The following is a 21,008-nucleotide window of genomic DNA, read 5'->3' as shown; positions in this document are numbered from 1 at the left end:
CCAAAGCACGGTACGTAGTCACACGAATGTGTCGAGCTGTGTTCCCAGCTTCGTCGTAACGCGTAGTGTGTGTTCCCGAACACGGACAGACGGAGGAAATCAGGGTAAGCGTGGCCTCCCCAAGTTCACCGGAAAACAGGGGGAACCCTACTTCCAGTGATGGCAGAGGTTCCCCTCCCTGCAAACGCGCCAGACCGCGGCACGCCGGGGTCTCTTTGGCCGTTTGAACACTTGAGGTTCGTAAATTCGGGAAACAGGTATCGACGCAGGACTGTTTTTCACAACAGGACGGGCTGAAAAATCAGAGCACGCACGGCTCTCGATGCCGCCTCGTCCTAATCACTCACACGGCTTTCCCCAAAGTTCCATCCATAAGGCTACAAGTCTCTTCACACCACACAAGCTTGTAACGTCCCATGCCACCTCCACTCGCATGTGGCCCCGTTCCTTCCCTCGCGGTCGCCGAGAGGTGCGTGCAAATCCACACATCTGGTTGACTGCCTGCAACCCGAGGTCCAGACTGTCTGTCTTCCAAAAAACAGACGTGCAATGACGCAGAAGAAACAAGTCAGACCGCCGCTGCAGTTCCGCAACTCTCAGTAACCGTCGCCACGGGCGGCTTCGTCGACCTCGAAGAAGGAACAGGTCCGTATGAGGGAAATGTGAACCAGCATCCGGAATGGGAAGCCTCTTCCTCTTGGAAGTATTGCAGCCCAGGATCACCTTTTAACGCCAATTTCCTGAGAGAGGAGGTTGGGAAGTTTTACTCCTCAGTGCGGCCTTGCCACTTGGAGAAAGTATCGATCTTGCCGTTGACGTACCAGCGCTCCAGGAGCGTGTAGAACGAAAAAGCCCAGAAAAGTGTAAACACACACTGGCCGTTGATGTGGAACCACGCCTTCCCTCCCGCTCCGTTCCAAAGGTCAGTGTCTACGTTCCAGATCCACTCGTTCACGCTCGGGTTGAAAGAATTCCTCGGAACGCCATTGCAAACAACCTTGGAGATATCCCAGTTCATGTCATACGCGCGCATAAGGCGGACAGACCTACGCCGGGCGCCGATGAAGGAGTTACGGAGCCACCAGTAAATGGGGCCGCCTGCGGCGGGGGGATACATCCGCATCTTTTGAGAACTGGAGAAAAGGCGAGAAAAAGAGAGGAAACGAGGGAGCCACCGCCAGCGGGAGACGATGGAGGACGACGAAGAGCCGCTGCGGCACCGGAGAACTGCAGGGGGTTGCGCCCTGAGTGTATACACAGAAAAAGCTTCACTGGTTACAGCAGCAGAAAAACGGTGCGCGAATCCAAGATAAAGATGAACATTTTTTCTCGTCGGCTCCTTTCCTATGCATCGCCTTCGGGCCTGAGGACGCGACCGCGAGAAACCGCTTGAGGTGCTGAACTGCGTTGCCACGAAAAGACTGCATGCACCTGGCTGCTGCGCCCAACCGGCTGTCTACTGCTGGAGAAAGACAAGTGAACAGCCGATGGCTCGCGGAATCAGCCGACCAATGACTGACATAATGTTGTAGTTAGATAATTACGCCCCCGCATGCCACTTGTTAGCGCTCCGGCATGCGCAGTCGCGAGCGAGGCTGTCGTCACTTAATGCTTCCCCTTTTCAGAATGATCAATAGATCACGGGAAGCAAAGAAGTGTCCCTCGGCTCAGAAGAGCTACAACTCTACCTGTCATTGTTAGTGCCTATGCAAACAGACGTTTGGGAGACATGTCACGAATCGAGCACAAATCCGGAACATTTTGGAACTCAACCCTTGCTTTCGCCAAGCAGTTCATTCAAGCGCACGCAACGCGAAGCCTTGAACCGTGTGGCAGTCAATACGAGCGGGCACATATGCCGCTCGTCGGTCTCTCACCGAACCCACCTTTTCCCATGGGACTCGCGCGGCGTAGCGGACACGCGCCACCTCAGTTGTGCTTCTTGAAACCCTCTCCTACGGCCCCTGTCGTAGGTAGCAGTCTCGACAGAAGACGCCGACGCGTAAGACTTAGGCAGTAGCCCGCCACGGCGACAGTGTAATGGGTATTTGACTGGCTTTAGTGACAGAGATTCACGTTGAAGAACTCCTTGAGAGGCAGCAGTGGTCTATCTCAGCCCCGTTGCACATCGTGTGTTACGGCGTCGCCTCCCCTAGGGCACGACCTCGGTTCGTAAGGCGATGACACACGCAGCCATGCATCAACGACTATGGCTTCAAAGAATTGGTTTGCTGTACAGTAGTGAGGTCCACAGTTCGTTGTGTCAGTCTCACTCCGCAGGGACGCCAATGATGAATCTTCACCGCTCGGGACGGGATGCCAAGCTGCGCCACTTCTGGAAGTACCAACGACTTCTGAGAGGACGACTCGAGGACTCAAACTGTTAATACTTCTTCTCGTTACTGCCGACGAAACATATATCTTGTTCTCGAAGGAGATGTACTATCCACGCGGTCTGCGAGCACGCACACCGCCCAGAAAAATGCAGAGATGGACATATCAGCGCTGTTTCGCGGGAACAGAAGCTGATGCGCAACGCCTGCCAGCTGAAGATATGGCAACTCTCCATGCAACGCACTGATACTAGAGGCTCCATCGTAACTCTCACAGGAGGGGGGCGAAAGATTCATTCGGGTGGAGCAACGGAATCTTCGTGACGCTACACGTGTAGCTGTCTTGAGCATCCAGTGAGGCAGTCATGTACTGCGGCCATAAAGGACTTGATTGTCTGTACCTCATAACCGGAGTCATGTTCACTATTCTAAACCCTGTAGTGTCGTGTGCGCGAGAGCAACCTCGAGAGTCGATTTGGCTCGCATCAGAGAACAACCCTTACCCGCTCCACACCGGTTTGCTAAAGCGCACTGCGCAGGAGCTACACCATTTTGGCCTGGTTCCGTTTTCCCGGCGCCGTGGAGTTCCGTCGCTGGCGTGCACAGATTCTAGTCGCTTGGCGGGAGTCAGTTGATGCAGTGCAGGCATGTCGCACGTGAGGATCGGAAACGTGTAACAGTAGCAGCGCCACAGTAGCAGTGTGTGAGAGGGATGCGGCGTAAATGGCACACCGGGATACATGTACTTACCTATCACAGAAACGTGCCGTCCGATGCTGTCTTTCTGCATGGGAAGTGTATGAAAGCTCATCACATTCATTTCCGATGAACCATGTGGAAAGGATTCAGAACGGACTAACTCAGACGACCGAAGAAGATATTAACTTCTACGGTATCGCTGTGAAGAGATTTTGCTAGCGGTTTTACATCTTCACACGAAGTTTTCTTGTTCGTATGCAGGAGCAGACTGATGATTTCCTCTGTCACCTTTACTTCACTGTCCAGTCGGGGGGCCTCGTTCGTAACTGACATGAAAGAGTAGGGCTCCCCTTTGAACTGTAAAAGAACCTGCTCTCGTGTCCCTCGTGAGCAACGCGAGTTCGAGCGTTGTTTTTCAGACTCGACAAGCCGACTCACGCCTGCAGCAGTGCTCTGGAGTAACATACCCATCCGACGTTATAGTGGTTTCTGACGCTTCACTCTTTTATTGTCTCGCGGAGGATAACTACTCAGTCTCCGGTTCAAGGTGCGGGCATCAGCCTCCACTGGATCCTAAAGCAGCCACCTAGTTCCCTCGAACTCATGAGGGGCTGCCACTACCAGAATTTCACGCATCCGCAAAGCACTCGTTTAGCAGCAGCATCAGAGTTTAGGAGTTCCGCAGCGCACTAAAAAAACTCGAACAATTGGAAAGCAAGTGCACTGCGAGGCGTGAGCACGCGAATGTCTACGCACACCTCTGGTCAGAAGACAGGGACGCACACAAACAAGATGGATTTCAGCGGATTCTTGAATTCCTCCTCTTTTTTATTGGGCAAGCCTCTTTAGCACGGGATCGATAACCGTATCTGGTGCATGGTCGCCTCGAATAAAGGATGTGAGATTATTGCCGGCAGCGCCGGACGGACACGAGCCGTTGCCTAAACAGCTGAAGCGAAAAGTTTTACAGATACGAGCGCGGTCGCTTCGTTCCGGCTAAGCGCCTGTCTCCGCGGTCGCGGCAGGTGGCGGGCTGCCATATTTCAGTCTGCCTGGTGCACATGCAGGCATTCCTCCGCGAGCTCTTCAGGACGGTCCCTGCGAAACCCGTGCTTTCTGAATCTGCGACCTGTGACCACGGGAGCGAGTAAAGTGACAACTGCATCGTGGAAAGTCGCTTTTCTCAGGCACACCCTGCGGTCAGAGTGTGCCGTCACTATCACGCACACCAGTAATCCGGTTGGTGTCGCTAGGAGTCCACGCAAAGAAGCGACATCCACGGATTCTGAACTAAGGGGCCTACGCATATACATATATATATATATATATATATATATACACGTCGGCGAGCTTGTCGCTGTGTATGTGGACGCAGAGCGATGCGTGAGTGGACGCGAAGAATGGAGCCTTGAGTATATTTGCAAACGCTCTCTTCTATGCGCCACCGTGGCTCGCTCTATGAGATATTTTTGTCCCGAGTAGAATAAGGTGCCTGGAGGACGCGTCTGCTTCTTGCGAAAGAACAATCTATGACTCAGTCGGGGCTGTCTTTCGAGGCTGGCTCTGGCTTGCCGAAAAGGTCAGCAGATGCACGTCAGTGCATGCAGCTACCAATGCAGGTCGCACATGAATCGTGATTGTTGCGCGTGCATGCGTGAATCTTACAACACTCTCGATGGCTTTTGTGCGAAAGTCCAGTCTCTGTCAATTCCGCGGATCTCTAAATCAGATTCCGCAACTGCAGGATGCCGGACCGCGATTTGGGCGACGGATTTCTTGCCTCCCTGCGTACTGAAGGGAAGAGAATTTGAGGTGTCCGTCCGGCCGTCATCTTTTGTCCGCCCTCTCCCTGTCGGCTACCGGCCACTCTTCCTTCTCAGTCTGCCTCTGCTGTGGACGACGACGCTTTCTTGTTCTTCAGTCCATGACTGAGCTGCACCCTTGTCTCTGCTCGTTCGTCGTTTTGCCTCTGTTTTCCGTTTCCTCTGCCTGATTGGCGCGCGAGCCGTCAGGTGTCTCCACAGACACCTCAAGAGCCGCTTCCCGGCCGGCGTGCTAACGCCGCCTTGCCTTTCTACGTCTGAACTACTCCTTTTGTTTGCGTCCTCCACCACCTGGTCAAAACGCTGAGACATACGCCAGGTTGTTTGAAAGACCGTGCGCGGTTCGCCAACGGACGCGAACTTGCCGCGTGTTTCATCTGTGGACATACGTGGGATGAGATATGCGTTCGTATGCAGACGTAGAGCAGTAAATTTTTCATCCGTGATTGCTGGAGGCCTTTTTTACTGCGTCACTATCTCTCACGTGCGCCGGTGCGTGTAGAGGTCTTGTCATCCGCATTTGATGCAGCTAGAGAGTATTTCTTACTACAGGTTTGCATTTTTGTTTCACACTACATGAATGACCGTGCGCGGTTCGCCAACGGACGCGAACTTGCCACGTGTTTCATCACACCGTAGTTTCTGTGGGAACGCGCACCTCGGATTGCTGTCGGAGATCCTGCTTCGTGTTGGCTCGTAGGCCTTCTCTTGTACTTTTGCATGCTGTGGTTTCATCCTTCCGTCGTTGTTCCTATGCACAGAGCCACAAAGTCTTTGTTTCGTCTCCTGAGGGAATTTGACCAGGCCCTTTCTTGGTCAGTTGTTAGTGGGGCCATTTTCTAGTGTTTCCGAACCTTCTTAGGTTTTATTTCCACAGAAAATCAGGGAATTTTACTCTGTCTGTATCTCCGTCTTTTCGTCAGCTTGCCTTGGCCTAGAGGTCGTCTCCAACCAGCGTCTGCAGGCGCGAATGCCGGGTTCGTGCCTTCCTCCTCTGTCTGCGTGGTCGCGCCTTCGAACGATTCCACACCTTCGCCCACGAGGCGTCACCCGACCCGTCGCGCTGCGACTGCTTTTCCTTTTTGCACCCTCGCTGCCTTGTCTACGTCCTTGACAAGCATAGAAGAAGCACCTCTGCAGACTCCGCGCCTTGCGCAACGCGTCTGAAACATCGGGTTTTTCAACTCCTATCTCTTTCTCGGCAACTCCGTGGCGTCTTGGTCCCTTGTGCTCGCTGCTGCTGCCGGTTTCGAGGGCGCTGGAGGGCGAAGCGAAGTGACGCTCTCAGGCGCGTATCCGTCATCGCCGTCTTCTGATCGCCGGCAACGAACCCGCGCGATCCTTTTTCTCCCTCTCGCATATTTCGTCTTCACCGCCGCGTCGTTCTCGGTCTGTTGTTTCCGCATCTTGCGAGAGTGCTTGCTGGCATCTGCTGCGCGTCGGCCTTGCATTTTTTTCCTCCGTCTTTTCTGTCCCCCGGCGGCCGCCACCTTTGTCGCGCGTCTCCTTCCAAGATGGGAATCGGCAGGTTCTATCGCTGGCTTAGTGAGCGCTTTCCGCTCATCAACGAGAAAATCACGCAGGCCTCGCTGCCGGAGTTCGATAATCTTTACCTCGACATGAACGGCATCCTTCACACGTGCTCACACGGAAACTCAGGTACGATTCTGGCTCCGTTTAACTCTCCATCCTCATAGATCATGTCCGTATCGCATCTGTGTACGTTTTTTTTACCGTTCGGTCGCACTCTCTCTCTGCATTTGCGTCCATTTCTCCGTACTTGTCTCTCTCCCTCTCTGGCTCTCGCTGTAACGATCAGCCTGTCGAGGTGTCTGTAGCTGTCTCTCTCGATTCATCTCTCTAGCTCCCGGCCTCACTCCCCCTGCTTTGCAGTATACAGTCTGTCTTCTACATTCACTTGTTCGTTGAGGACAGAGATAGAGCGAGCGGGAACAAAGGAGAGGGAGTGCCTGCCTGCACGGCTTCCGCGTTTGCAAGCGCGACAGCTGGGGTCGGTTGCTGCCTGTCTCCTCGCGTGCGTGTGCGCGTCTGCGCCGCGCACGCCATCCCATTTTTTCATTTTCTAGTTTTTTGTCGATTTTTTTGGTCGCCCGCTGGAGTGTGAATGGGGTGTGCATGTGTGTGTCCCTGCGCGCGCCAGGCGGCATGCTACACGCCAGTGAAGAAGCGATGTGGCTGCAAGTCTTCGCGGAACTCGATATGATCATCGCCACCATCAATCCGAAAAGGCTTCTCGTCTTGGCCGCTGACGGCGTCGCGCCTCGCGCGAAAATGAATCAACAGGTACAGCAGACCGGCAGAAGAGCCTGCCGTCTGTTCATCTTCGCGTGGCGCTTCCCCTCTCCGCCGTGACGCTTGCGCCTAAAAGACACGTACGCAGCTGTGTATGTATCGGGTACGCATTTTGCCTGGAAACCCAACACCGATGTGCTCATGCGCCTCTCTGTGAGCCAGCGGACTGACGGTCTTCCTACCTTTCCGCCGTTGGAAGGGCACTGAGACTCCCCTGTCTGCTTTTCGTCTCCTCGTGCCGGTAGATGACAATCCTCCACGCGCGTAGCTATCTGTGAGCCGCACATGCGTGGAGGCCGTGCTTTTTTGTTTCGGCGCGTCTGCTGCGTGCCTATTTGCCGCGCTCACGCCGCACGTTCATCTGTGTGCGTCGTTTTCTCGTTTCAGCGCGCGCGGCGCTACAGAGCCGCGAAGGACGCCGCGGAGTTGGCGAAGCAGAAGGAGGAGTATCGCCTGCGGAAGATGCAGAGCGGCGGCGCGAAGCTGCCGAAGCCGCCAGGCGCTGCCGGTGGGCACTTTGACTCGAACTGCATCTCCCCGGGCACGGAGTTCATGGCCAAGTTCTTCCAGCATTTGCGCTTCTTCTGCGAAAAGAAGCTCAACGAAGACCCCAGGTGGAAACATCTCAAAGTCGTCCTGTCAGGTCCCGACGTCCCAGGTGAGCAGAATTGAAAGCGGGCGCGCGAGACGCTCGCGCTCACCGGCTGAACGACTTGTAGCCTAGATGCTTGGGGGGAGCACGACGCCACGCCGCACGAGGAGCTGAGCGGCAGCTCAACGGGCGATCTCCTCAAATCGAGGATACTCAGGGATCTCTGTGCGCGCAGCGATCAGGCCGCAAACGTTCAGAGTTTAGGGTTCAGGGTGTCTTTGTCTCTGCGTTGCCGCGCGTCTATTCAGGTACCTACACATACGCAGATAAGGTTTTTTCTTTCTCTTTTCCTCTGCGCATGCGCTTTGGTCGCCTGTCGGCTGCGGTCGGCTGTGTGCATGTTCTTGTCTCTTTTTCTGCGGCGCGCCGCGTGTGAGCAGGCGAGGGCGAGCACAAGATTATGCAGTTCATTCGCTGTTCAAAGTCCGATCCAAAGACCGGCAGGAACGTGCGCCACTGTCTCTACGGGCTGGACGCCGACCTGATCATGCTTTGTAAGTCCTTTTGAAGGTGCAAAGCTCTCCTCTCCGCAGCGTGTCGTGAGCGTCTCCTCTTCTGCCGGCTGCCGGTGCTCCCTCGACTGGAGGGCGCGTTTTTCTTCGCTGCGTTCTTCCCTCTTTTCTCCTGCGCGGCGCTCTATCTCATGTTTTCTCTTTTATTTCTCGAATAAGTTTCAACCGTGGATCCGAGGCGCTCAGCCCACGTCACGCAGTTTTTTTCCCTCTTTTCTTTTCAGCGCTCGCTTCGCACGAGCCTCACTTTTGTCTGCTTCGCGAAGAGGTTGTCTTCGGCAAGGCTGTCTCAAAAGGCGCGCAAGATCGAGTGAGTCTGCTCGCCTGTCCCTGCGTTCTTCGCCTTCGCGCCTTCGCGTGTTGTGTGGTCGCTTGCTTTTTCTCCACAAGCTATTCGCTTCGCCCTGGTGCAGCCTCTGGGCGGGAGGCTGTTCGCGGTTTTCTGCTTCTGCGGCTCACGCGATTTTTTGCAGGCTTTCTTCGCCTCCGGTGCCCTGTTTGCGGCCAATTTTCCTCGCGAAGTCCTCTCTTCTTCGTAGTTATGCGCATACTGTTTGCCGCGCATCTGGGCTCCTCGCTCTAAACGTGCACACTTGCCTTTCTTTTCGCGTGTTCTGTCTCTTTCGCTTTTTGGTTTTTTCTGTTTTCGCGTTTCTTCGCCTCGCTGGCGCGTTTCGTGTCCCGCGGGCACACTGCGAGGCTTCGGCTGCGCTGCGCTCAGCTCCTTACGAAACGCGAGAACCTGCAGCTGTTGCACATCTCGCTGCTGCGGGAGTACCTCTTCTTGGAGTTCGCGTCGGCGGCCGGCGTGAAGGCTGCAGACGCGGAAGCGACGGCGCGCTCAGCGGAGGCTGAGGCTGAGGCGGCTGCGGGGGGGGCGCTGAACACGCGACCTTCGCTTCTGTATCCGCGCGAGAGAGAGCGCATCATCGACGACTACGTCCTGTTCTGCTTCATGGTCGGTAACGACTTCCTGCCGCACCCCAAGGCCACAGATATCGCGGATGGCGGACTCGATCTCCTCATGAACTGCTACCGCCAGTATCTCCAGGTGAGCGGAGAGTCACGTGAAAAGAGATATCGCCGCGCGAGTCCGCGACTCAGAGACCGCGCGTGTCTAGATCTCAGGTTCTCAGCCCGGCATACGGATTCTCGCTCTCTCCGCTTTGACGAGGATTTTGCTGTTTTTTTTTTTTTTCAGAACTACTCCGTGCTGGCTGAACAGGCGCCGTGTGCGAGCGGCCCATGGCTCGCGGGCGATTGCGGCAAGATCGATTTTTGCAACTTTTTTCTTTTCCTCTCGCTCTTCGTCGACTCGGTGGAGACCGACCTCCTCCAGGAGTGGGCGGCGGACTGTCAGTGGGCTAGGGGCAAGAGACGCCACCAGGTAGCGCGGAGCCGCACTATATCTACCTCTCCAGGGTGCATTCTAGCTGTATCACACATCTTCTATTTACATTCAAATTGTTTAAAAAAAGATCCTCCGCTGCGCTGCGCAACTTTCCCTAGGAAGGAGGCCTTCTAGCGGCGCCTTCGAACGGTTGCCATCGCCGCTCCATGGACACATACATATATGCATGAATGCGTGAATATATATATGTACATATTTGTAGGATTGTTTGTAGTATGCTCGCGTATGTATGGATGTATATGTATTCGTATGTATGTGTTTGCGCCGCCCCCTGCTTTTTGCTCTGCTGTGCATGCGTTCGGTCTTCCATCGAGAGCGCCTGGTGCCGTCTTTGACCTGGCTCTCTCTGCGCGTCGTCTCCGCCTTCTGTCTGCGGTGGGCGTCGTGCCCTTCTTTCTCTTTTTCGCTGCACTCTTCTTTTGCGGACTCGCGGGATGCAGGCGGCCTTCTCTCGTGCGCCTTCACTGCTTTTCGCTGTTTCGATTTCCCCACGCAGCGCGAGCTCGACGCGACCCGGCCGCCGACCTCGGGCGATCCGCTGCTGGACTACAGAGAGTCGTTTTACTTGAAGAAGATGGGAATGGACGGGCGCACTGAGGAAGGTTGCCAGCAAATCGACCGTCTCGCCGTCAAGTACCTTGAAGGGCTTCAGTGGGTAAGATCTTCCGCGATTTTTTCGTTTTTTCCCGTTTTTTGATTTTCGGTTTTCTGCGACACAGTGTTTTATACAGCGGTCTTCGCGGAGTTGCGACACACGAACTCAGTGCCGGGTGTATTTCCGTGTCGGTTTCGCGATGCCGTTACTTGAGTTTAGTCCTGTTCTGTCTCTGCGTTGAGGCGCTGCTTGGGGTGACTATGTTCGTGTGAGCAGCGTGATGACTTCGCTCTGTCTTGCGCTCTCCTCGCCCACGCTGTTTTTCAACCTCGAGCCTGATTCGCGGCTTTTTCTGCGCCGACACAAAGCAAAGAGTGACCTTTCGGCGCCCGCCGCTTTTTCCCTTCGTTTGCCTTTTTCTTTTCGACGGTCTTTGCCTTCAGTCCGCGGCCGCCAGTTTCTTTGCTCGCCTCTTTTCTCTCCTTTGGGAGTTCGGGCGATCTGGCAAAGAAGGGCGGCGCTCTTTCTTGTTCTGTGCGGCGGAGCTTGGTGTCGCGCGGTCTGTCTCTTATCTCTTTGGCATCGCGATGAGCTGTTTTTTCGATTTTTTGTATCTTTTTTCAGGTGCTCTACTATTACTACCGAGGCCCGCAGTTCAGCGGCTGGGACTGGTTTTATCCGTACCACTACGCGCCGTTCATGACCGACGTCCTCTACTGCTCCTTCTTCACCGATGGAGTTCGTGAGCTCGCGGATCTTCGCAAGAAATCCATTCGCTTCCCCGCCAGCAAGCCCTACTCCCCGTTCATGCAGCTCCTCTCCATTCTCCCCCCAAAGTGAGACGCACGCGAGAGGCCTCAAGTTTTTTTTTTTCGTTTCCCGGTTTCCGGCGAAAACGCGCGGCGCAGAGACTGCTGAGAGGGGCGCAGGCGCGGAGAAAGTTGGAAGCAAACATTCCTTCCATAGTCACACGAAGAAATTTAATTCCACAAAGATTCGTAGTTAGTATTAACATGTTCCCCTTTTGCCTTGACAGATTATCCCTAGATGGTTCACTTGAATTGTCATTTTAATGTAAAAAGATTTGTTTGACATACTTTCAGTATTTGCATCAGTATTACGTAGAACGAGAAGCTTGTTTGAGTTTAAATTTCTATATAAATTATTTGAACGAAGGAGTTGTGAACAGTGGACCCGCAGAAAGGGACTCAGGCGTGAGTTCACATGCGCAGACTTGCTGCTTGTGAGGCCGTTGTGTGCCGGTTGAAGATGCGTTTTTAAAATTTTTTTCTACCTCAGGAGCGCCGCGCTGCTTCCTAAAGCTCTGCAGCCTCTTCTGCTTTTCCCGTCTCCGGAGCTCACGCCGTACTTTCCGACGGATTTCGAAGTTGACATGGAAGGGTGTACCGTAAGTCTGAGAAAAGGGAAACCCGGCGAAAACCTCGAAACCAGGCGATGACGAAATCGAGGGCAGAGCTCGAGTCTTTCTCAAGGCGCGAGAAACGTTGAAGCCGATGGCAGTGGGGGAGTGAAGGCGCGGCGAGAAGAAGGGTGGAGAGCGAACAGAGAGAAAGCGAAGGATAGGAGCCTCAGGGAGAGATGGAGGGAGACACAAGAGAAGCTGAGTAAGCGGCGGCCGCCTCTTTTTTTGGTTTCCAGACCACGACGGCGTGGTTTTTTTCGCCCGTAGGTGGTGCGTGTGTTTTCGCCCTCTCGCTCCACTTCTCGCTGCATGCGTTCCTCTTTGGCAGGTTTCTTGGGGCGGCGTCACGCTTCTTCCGTTCATCGAGGAGAAGCTGCTTCACAAGGAGGCGCTGCCTCTCTTCTCCAAGCTGTCAGGCAAGGAGCTGCGGAGGAATACTCGGGGGAAGAACGTGCTGCTGTATCGAGATCCTCACCTCCGCTCGCGCGTTTTGCGCTCTCTCGCGCTGGCGGCGAAGTCCGCGAACCGCAAGGACTCAGCGGCGGCGTCTCCCGGCGCAGCTCCAAGTCTCGCGGGGGGCTGGCTCCCGTCGCTCACTTTGCAGCGCCTGCCAGGCGAGGAAGAAGATCCGATTCTCCAGTCTGCGTTCTTCTTCTTCCGCGACCGCGGAGCCGCGGCGCCCGCGAACGGCGAGAGAGCGGCCTCCCTCGCGCGGCTCACGCAGCAGGCCCTCGCGCTGCCGGGTTCCTCGGCGCATGCAGGCCAACACGGTGCGCGCCGCTTCGCGGCTGTCTCTTCGCTGCCGTCCGTTTTCCCCAGTCTGAAGTACTCCTACGTGCGCGAGGAAGTGATTGAGGTCGCGCCGCCCCCTCTCGTGCAGCGGAGATACGCGTGCGAGTGTGAGCAGCTCGCCAACGGCAGCGCAGAGAGCCGGGCGCCCACCAGCGTAGTGGGAGAGAGCGATATCGATGCGTGCCTTGGAGACAAGCTCGCCTCGGGCGACTACGCGTTTCCGAACTTCGTCCTCGAGGGAACCAAACCCCTTCTCGCCGAGTTTCCTTCGCTCCACCGCGTCGCGCTCGAGGTGAGAAAAATCGAAGAAGAGCTGGAAATTTTGAAAAAAATCAGAAGAATGAGGGGGAGTGCCACAGTAAAGAGGATGCACGATAACGGGTTCCCTGCCCTTTTCCTTCTCCGCGAAGATGCACACAGACGCCGCAACGTGCGGCTTTATCGAGTGTTGTCTGTCAGCTGCTTGCGTTGCCGGCGCGGCCTTCTCCAAAGTTTCTGTTTGCTGCTTCTGTGTGCCATGTTACTTTTCCGTCGCGCTGTGTCGGTTATCTCCCTTCCACACAGTTGCTGTCCTCAGCTTATCTATCTCTGGCGGTCGTTACGCGCTTTCAGGCTCTTCGTGTCGCGTGTGCGTCGTTTCTTTCGCCTCTCTCTCGATCGGCTGCCTTCGGCGTGCGTTGTGCGCTTCCGTTTTCCAGTGGGAGTACTTTGTTGGAGTCAAGGTCTTCAACAACGAGTCGAAAAAGACGTCTGTGGCGCTGCGAGTCGTTCCTCCGTACGCGGCGCCCTCGTCGACGTGTCTCCCCGCCTCAGTCTCGCGGACCCCTCCAACGGGAGAGCGCGCCCAGGCCCCAAAGGACGGCGTGGAGCCTTTCGATCCTGCGAAGCATTTGCTGCCGTTCCTGCAAGCGCCGCTGGTCTACCACGACTTCCCCTTTCTGCGCCTGGCGAAACCCGTAAGGCGAGCAGCTTCGAGGCCTGCGAGCGCGGGCCGCAGGGCCGTTTGGCCTGCAGAACGGGGGGGGGGGGTGGGGGGGACAGCCTGCCAAGTCGAGTGGAAGCCTGCAAAGCAGAAGCCTTGCCCAGCGTTGAAAGCGGAGTGCAAAAGCTGAGCGTGATTTGTGTGGACTCACGCCACGAATGAACTCGCCCTTCTGCACGCATCGTGTGCATGCACTTGTTCGTCTTGCGTCTGTGGACCGTCCTCCTCGTGGAGTGCCTTTCCGCGGGAGTCGCTTCACGCGTGTGCTGCGTGCATTTGCTCCGCCGCAAGTTCCGTCGTCTTCTTTTTCCTGTTCAGGTCGCGGTGTGGCTGCCCACGCTGTACTACTCAGTGGACTCGGGCGAGCGCGAGCTCTCGCTGTCTTCTTTCTCGCCTGAGAACGTGTTTTCGGGTCGAGTACGCGCCGCAGCGGAGGACGCGACGCGGCCGTTGGAGCAGCAGGAAGCGGTGGCTGCGGAGGTGCGGCGGATGAAGTTCATCGGCCTGGGGTCGCCTGCGACTGTCGCGTACGCGCGGCTGCCTTCCGTCGCGGATCCGAAGCGCGCCGGAGCGGCGCCTTCTTCGCTCGCGCGCTTTGCGCTCTCCAAGCCTGAGGACTTCTTCCGCCTCGCTGAACTCATCACGTTCGCGCTGCCTGGTGCACGGGCGGCTGTGGCGCGGCGCGCGCCTCACCCTGCTTGTCTGCCGTCGTCGATTCTCCTCGAGCTGCTGCCTGTGCGCGCGGTTGAGGTATTCGAGGACGCCTGTGCGCCCGCCGTCACCTACGAAGAGAAAGCCGTCTTCAGACTCCTGCCTCTCGTCGGCTTGCCGTTGCCGCTCCCCAGGCGGCTGCGCCATCCACTGATGGAGGAGGATGCGGAGGGCGCGGGCGCCGACCGCGGGGGCGCGAGTCTGCAGGATGCCGTCGAGGCGGAGAAGCGGCAAGGCGCGAGTGGAGCGTGGAGCGAGGGCACAGAAGTTTTCGTGCTCAGTCCTCGCTCACGCATGCTGGCCTGCGCCGGCGAAATCATCGCCTGCACACCGACAGACGCAGCCGACCAACACACTGCCGCCTCGCTTGACGCCGACGCGGAGACCTCCCTCAGCGTCATCTTCCTGAGGCCCTGGAGCGCGCGAGATCGCAGTCAGGCAGATCAGCAGGCGATCGAGAGGAACCTCCTCGAGAAAGTCGTTCACCGCCACATGGTGAGGACAAACGCACGCGCGCAGCTGCCAGCGCCGCGCCCGCGCGTCCTGCGCATGCCGGACTGCAGGCAAGGAAAGAAAAGCCGGCGGAAGGGTCGTGGGCAACGGGAGACGGGCCTGAGCGCCCGGCGCATGTCTTCGCGTAATTGGCGGGGGGAAGGGGGAGGGGAGGGGGAGGGGGAGACGGGTCTGCGAGTGTGCCGCCCGTTGGTGCGCCCGCGAGAGCTGCCCCCGGCCCAGACTTCGTGCACCAGTGTTGGCGTTCCGGAGTCGCGGCTTCTCGCCTGACGCCCATGCTCTCTCCGGGATCGTGTTTCAGCGGAGGTCTTCCTCCGCGTTTCAGGCTTTAGGGTTCCCTCCGTGCACCACCGGTCACGGCGAGGCCCTCGTGCGCGCTTCGTCGCAAGTTTGTCTTTGCGTGTGTGTCTGTTTGTCCCAGCCTCCCCCGCTGCACACCGTCCCAGAGGCTGCCGCTGCGCTGAAGATGCCTCTCTTTGCCTTCTACGCGCTCGCCTCGAGTTTCTTCGTCAAGCTCGCAGAGCGCAGAGAGGTGAGTTCCTTGTCTGTGAAGCCTCAGGCCGCCCTCTGCGCATACCGGTCCCCTGATGCATGTCTAGTCTGTTTACTCCTTGCTGTGCATGCATCCACACGCGCGCATGTCGCGAGCGAACCATGGGGCTCCGTCCCGCCTCTATCATCGCCGATCACAGGCGCGCATGCAAGCGCTCTGTCGAGTAAATACAGATATATATACATATCCATATATAAATGTGGATGTTTATTCATATACGTATATACGTGGAAAGAAATATATCTATGTCTAATGCGCGACGACGAAGCGAGAAGCAGCCTCCACACGCGTGCCAGACGCATCAGTCGCTGATGGCGCACACGCGTCCTTTCATCTTCGTAAATAGATATGACTGGCATTACTTTTGGCGAAATGTATCTTTGTAGACGACGGCGCTTGCGCGCCGGCGCCGAGAGCGGGCACTCCGCAGTCTAGGGTGCGCGTGTTTTCTTTGCGTTCAGGACTGTGGACTGCATATCCTCGCGAGCACGCGTCCTGAGAAAGTCGAAGCCGCTGACGGCACAGCCTCGTTTGTCGCGAACTCCTCTGAGCCTCTCTTCTCGCCTGGATACTCCTATCCCCTCAGCATGGGGCGTCCGCAGAAACAAAGTCCGCGCGCGGCTCGCCCTCCTCAGCCTGACTACCCTCACACATAGATCCCTATATCTATTTTTTGTTCTTTTCTGTATGTTTGTCTCAACTCGGTACCGAAAAAGGCGCGCCTGTCGACTCCCGTGTCCGCGCGACTGCGCATCTGCCTCTCCGGTTCGATAAAAGGGGAGATACGCATACCGAGCGGCGTATCCTCTGTGCCTCGCTGACCCTGTTCGCCAAACGCATGCGGGCGGACGCCCTAACCTTTGCGGCTGCCGTCCTCGAGACTTCCTTTTGTGTGCTCGAAGGGGTCTTCCCTACTGCACATCATATGTATACAAGTATCCGCTTCTACACACATGTATACATATATGTATTCAAATAAAAGAATTGAAAGTCGAACTTGCGTCAGCACGCACAGAGTGTATCCGTGCATCTATATGTATATGTATATATATATTTTATACAGGCGTGTCTATGCGTTCTCGCAGACGGCGACAGCAGTGCACTTCTAGGTTTGCGTGTACGCGATCAGCGTATGCGACTCTGCGCGTATATCTTGGCGCAAGTTTGTATGTGGCGCTGCTTTTTCTCTTCCCACTTTTCCTCAGCGGATGAAGGCCGCCGAGGACTGGGGCGTTTTTTGCATCTGCTCACGCCTGCGGCGCTGGACGCCGTGAAGGGCGTGTGTGAAGAATACCCCTCTGTCTACCAGAAGCTCGTCGAGCTCGCGGTAAGTTGCTGCCTTTCCGCGGCGCCTCCCCTTCGCGCCGCCGCCACACCCCCGCGTGTGCGGCTGTGGCGGTTGTTATACAGGTCAGGAAATCTTCCTTTTTCCTTCACTATCTCTGTCGCCCGGCGCGCTGTCGCTGAGCTTTTTCGCCTGCTTTGAATTGATCGAGACGCGCTTTCCGGCGGGCATGTGTGTGCAGAAGGAGAGCGGCAGCAGGTTGAAGACCGTCACCGTGACGGCTGGCAGCCTGTTTGGGGCGGAGGGCGGGGACTCGCAGTTCGCCGCGTCGCTTTTTGTCTCCGCCATGGCGAGACATCCCTGTAGAGTCAACAAGCTTGTCAAGGGAAGTTACACGTGGCTGCCCTCAAAAGGTACGCATGCGAAAGCCGCTGCGGAGAACGGCGCGTGCGCTTCGCCACGCGGGGGTGCTGCGTGTGCTGTCGTTCTCGAAATTCCTTTCCTAAGCGAGACCTGGTGGTGCAAAGGCGCTGCACACATATATATGTCTATTGATAGAGAGAGGGAGAGGGGGGGAGAAAGAATGTCTATCTGTTTCTATATATATACTTACTTTCTCGCGCATGCACAGTAGCAGCAGATGAATTTGTAGACTTGCAATTGCCACTATCGGTTCGTGCGGGGGCGGGCGGACTGACTCTTCAAAGCCGTGTGTGTTTTCTTTCGCGTCTCGATTTGTTGAGGCGCGGGCGCCGCGCCCATCTCGAGCTTTTCGTTGCGAGGTTGTGCGTCATGTTGATGCGCCTGCTCCGGGAGATTTCTTCTGTTTTCCAGCGATTCCGTCTCTCGAGTCGGTCGTGGCTGCTTCCTTTGGCGGAGCGCCTCCTGCCCGCGCGCGGGCCTGGCAGGCGACACGCAGCAGCGAAGGGGAAACGGCCGCGTGCGCCGAGAGCGCCTCGGGAGAGGCGCCGGAGAATCGCGGCGCAGGAGCGCGCGGCGAGCCCGAAAGAGAGGGCGGCGTGGACGAGGATGCCGACCCTGTCGTGCTAGAGAGTTTCGCTGCGCGCGACCTCGTTAAGGCATCCTCCACCGACGCAATCCGAAAGAAAATCATCACCCGTAAGGACGCAAATGGGAAGGGCACGGGGAGGGGGTGGGGGGGGGGGGGGATTTAGGCGCTTGGGGGCTGCATGCACCGCTAGCGTCCTCTGCATAGTTTCCTTGCATCGCCGTTTTTCAAAGCTTTAGCAGCGGCCACTAAACGTTTTAATATTGGAATGACATCCCGTCTGCCGATGCGTAGCGCCGCACGCCCTCCTGCGTCCCTCGCGAGTTGAAACGCGTTTGTGCGTCTTGGGCACACCCTTGTCTGTATCCGTCTGTATCTGTCTATCCATATACGTATATCTCTCTATGTGTATCTATCCATCTATCTATCTGCGTCAATGGTCGCGTGCGTTTTCAGGGGTCTACTTGTGTATCTCTGGGGGAGACGCGTCTCAGGCGGGGTGCGACTTTTTTCTCAGGATTCTTCTCCCTCGTCGCGTCTACTTCCTCCTCGCGGTCCGCCGGAGCGCCAGAAGCGCGATTTTCGCTGCGTCTCTTCCTCGGCCAGCGCGTGGCGTTCGTCGCGCACTCAGGCAGCGTGGCTCAGGGCAGTCGCGGGACGGTTACGGGGCTGTGCTCGGGGGATGGCGGGGTGACCTTCCGCCTCTCAGGGTCTGCTTCGCTCGAGACATGCGTGAAGCTCAAAAACGCACCGCGCGCGGCAGCTCCCCAAAAGCCGGGGGCAGGAGGCCGCCGGTTGCGGGGAGGCGACCGACGAGGCGAGAGCGGCGTGTGGGAGGACGAAGAGGTCGCCGCGGCCCTGAGCGAAGTTCTCCAGGGGATCGTCGTCGAGGTGCTCCTAGACCAGGTGCAACTCGGTGAGAAAAACGATTTTTTTGCAAACACGCAGAAAGAATCCAGGAGCCGCGCAGATCGGGAATGTCTCCGCAGGCCTCCAGATATATGCACATTGCCCAGGGGGAGGGAAGGCTGCATGCGTGTGCAGGTTCCTGGGGCGCGTGCCAAACCCCCGCTGGAGGCCTCTTCTGTGGAGTCGTGCGCCTGCCACGGGTGTCGAGGGAGCTCGACGCGTTGACCCCCAAGCAGAGGGCGATAAACCTATCTAAATATGCACGCTTGCACGCAGAGGTATATCATTGCATGCATGCGCAACGATATATGCGTAGGCATGTAACTCTGTGCTTCTATTGTGGATATCGATGCTACGGGTGACTCTGTCGAGACTGTCCGCGCCACGCCTTGGGGCAAAGATTTCCAGTTTCGTGTGTCGCTCGCACGTTTCGTTGCCGGGGTTTCCCCGCCGCTTGACATCCCTTTCCTGTACGATAGTCGTACGCGGCAGACGAGCGGGTTTGGTCAGGGGACGCTTTTTGTTTCTCCCTCCGGTCCTTGCTTTCTGCGGTCTTTGCAGGAGCGCAAACAATGGACGGAAGGTGCTCGTCGCTGCGGCTGATTCGCGTCCCCTGTATCCAACTCTTCCCCCTGACTGACCAGGTGACTACGCGCAGAAAGAGGATCTACCGCGCCGCAGCGTCATGCGGAATTGACTGACGGGGCTCAGTGCATCACTGGAGGGGGAGGGAATCCGACGAGCTGCAAAACTGCGCTTCCTCGCAGCACATATCCACGTATACATTTGTACATATAAGGACGTATAGACATATATATCTATGTATATTTGCGTATTTTCGTATATAAAGTAGGTGCTGATCCCTTGACGCGCCTACAGTTCGCTGAATATGCGCTCACAGCAGCGTCCGTGACGCTACCGCGCGCGGCCTGTTCGCGCGATGTCCCGCTAGGCGCCCGACATAGTGCCGCGCGAGGCGCAGCGCCGGCGTCGCTCCGGCGTGTTCATGTGCGACTGTGCGTTCTGTCACGTTTTTTTCTCTCTGCGTCCTTCAGACAGGCGCGGCTGCGAGCTCGGGATCTGCAGCGGCGGCGCGGCCGGCGACGGCGCCTGAGCGGCAAGCGCCCTCCGAGGCCTACGCGCCGCAGGCGGCGCTGGTCTGCCGCCCGGCGACAGCTCCAGAGGCCCTAACCTTCCCGCCCCAGCCAGCGAGAGATCCGCGGTCGCGCGGGTTTGTGCATCCCGGTGGCGGCTCCAACGGCAGCTCCTTAGGGCAGCCGACGGCCTGGGCGACAGCCGGTGAGGCGGTGCCGCCGGCCGAGCCGATTCTGCGGCTGCTGCGAGCGTCCTCGGGGCACCAGGGCGAGAGGAGTGGCGGACAGACTGCCGCGTCGGCGCATGGACTCCCCGGGGGCGTCGCGGGAGACACGGCCCTCGCAGAGACCACGCAGCCGGCAGGGGACCCGGGAGTGCGTCACGGCGCTACCCAGTACGTGAAGCAGCTTCTCGGCATCCACTCAGGCGGCGCCTCTGGCGGCAGCTTCTCGCAGCCGACGGCGCGGCCTGCAGACGCTGGAGGGCCTCCACACCCAGAGGCCGGCGCAGGGGGGCCTGCGTCGAGGCAGGAAGCGAAACGAAGCAGAAAACCGCAGGCCAAGCAGCGGGTTGAGAGCGGCCGCGCGGCCAACAACATCACCTCTGTCATCAAGCAGCTTATGAGCAGCAAGGGAAGCTCGGCGAACGGGACTTTGGAGCCGAGCTGCCTGCTCGCCCCCGGGGCGGCGGGGTCGCACGCCCAGCAGGCTGCGCACGGGGCCGTGCAGACACAGAAACAGATTACAGAAGTGGAATTCGTTAGACAGCACGTTCTCCACAACCCAGCAGCCGGTGCCCCTTGCGTGGACCCGGGGATGCCGCTTCCGCCACCGCCGCTTGCGGCGAGCTGCGTAGGACCGGGTGTTGCTGCGCCGGCGGCGCCGGCGGTCGCCCCTGCGGCTGCAGCAGGCGCGGCCTCCGGCGGGGTGCTTTCGCCGTCTGCTGCGCAGCAGGGTCGGAACCTGCTGGACTTGCTGCGCGGCAGGGAGAAGTCGGCTGCCTACGCGGCGGCGCCCCGAGGGGCGGGCGGCGCAGGGGCACTCGTGGGGACGTCTCCGCCGCCGGGCGCGCAGAGTCTCCTCGGCGGAAGGCTCCAAGACGGCGAGGACGAAGAGGAGGTTCTGCTGCGAACCAGTGTGCTGCCGCGGCGCCCTCCGTCGCTCACGGCTGCGGGCGCCGCCGAGAGTGGGCGGGCCGCGCGGCAGCCGAACTCGGGCGCGGGCGCCGTCGGCCGCGGGGGCAGAACAGCCGCAGGGCGAGGGCGCGGCTCGCGCCGGGGGGGCCTCGGCAGTGGAAAGGGGACAGAGAAACCGTAGAAGGCGTTCAGCGGGCAGCGCAGCGCGAGACCGATGGCTGCCGCGTGCTTCGAGGGGGGCCTGGGGCGAAAGGAATGGGGGG

At 57.9% G+C, this 21,008-nt stretch overlaps 2 protein-coding genes across 2 annotated transcripts; one reads left to right on the top strand and one right to left on the bottom strand.

Annotated features, from left to right (window-relative positions):
* Positions 1–763: 763 nt before the first annotated feature.
* BESB_046380 (membrane protein) lies at positions 764–1,123 on the bottom strand (the record flags this gene model as incomplete). Its single annotated transcript, XM_029363089.1, has 1 exon — positions 764–1,123. One exon carries the CDS (start codon positions 1,121–1,123, stop codon positions 764–766), a length of 360 nt encoding a protein of 119 aa, XP_029220455.1.
* Positions 1,124–6,369: 5,246 nt separating this feature from the next.
* BESB_046370 (uncharacterized protein) lies at positions 6,370–20,926 on the top strand (the record flags this gene model as incomplete). Its single annotated transcript, XM_029363088.1, has 22 exons — positions 6,370–6,514; positions 7,017–7,159; positions 7,556–7,826; positions 8,201–8,314; positions 8,557–8,642; positions 9,054–9,383; positions 9,534–9,719; positions 10,240–10,398; positions 10,963–11,174; positions 11,638–11,746; positions 12,090–12,845; positions 13,252–13,365; positions 13,411–13,509; positions 13,854–14,741; positions 15,181–15,291; positions 15,774–15,921; positions 16,518–16,639; positions 16,839–17,010; positions 17,432–17,716; positions 18,124–18,522; positions 19,077–19,159; positions 19,571–20,926. The coding sequence occupies 22 exons, from the start codon at positions 6,370–6,372 to the stop codon at positions 20,924–20,926; spliced, it is 6,288 nt and encodes a 2,095-aa protein (XP_029220454.1).
* Between the last annotated feature and the right edge of the window lie 82 nt (positions 20,927–21,008).

This window comes from Besnoitia besnoiti, chromosome III (genome assembly GCF_002563875.1).
Source record: "Besnoitia besnoiti strain Bb-Ger1 chromosome III, whole genome shotgun sequence".
In the NCBI taxonomy this organism is placed as follows: Eukaryota; Apicomplexa; class Conoidasida; order Eucoccidiorida; family Sarcocystidae; genus Besnoitia; species Besnoitia besnoiti.
The sequence above is the reverse complement of the archived record's forward strand: the minus strand, read 5'-3'. Positions and strand labels throughout refer to the sequence as shown.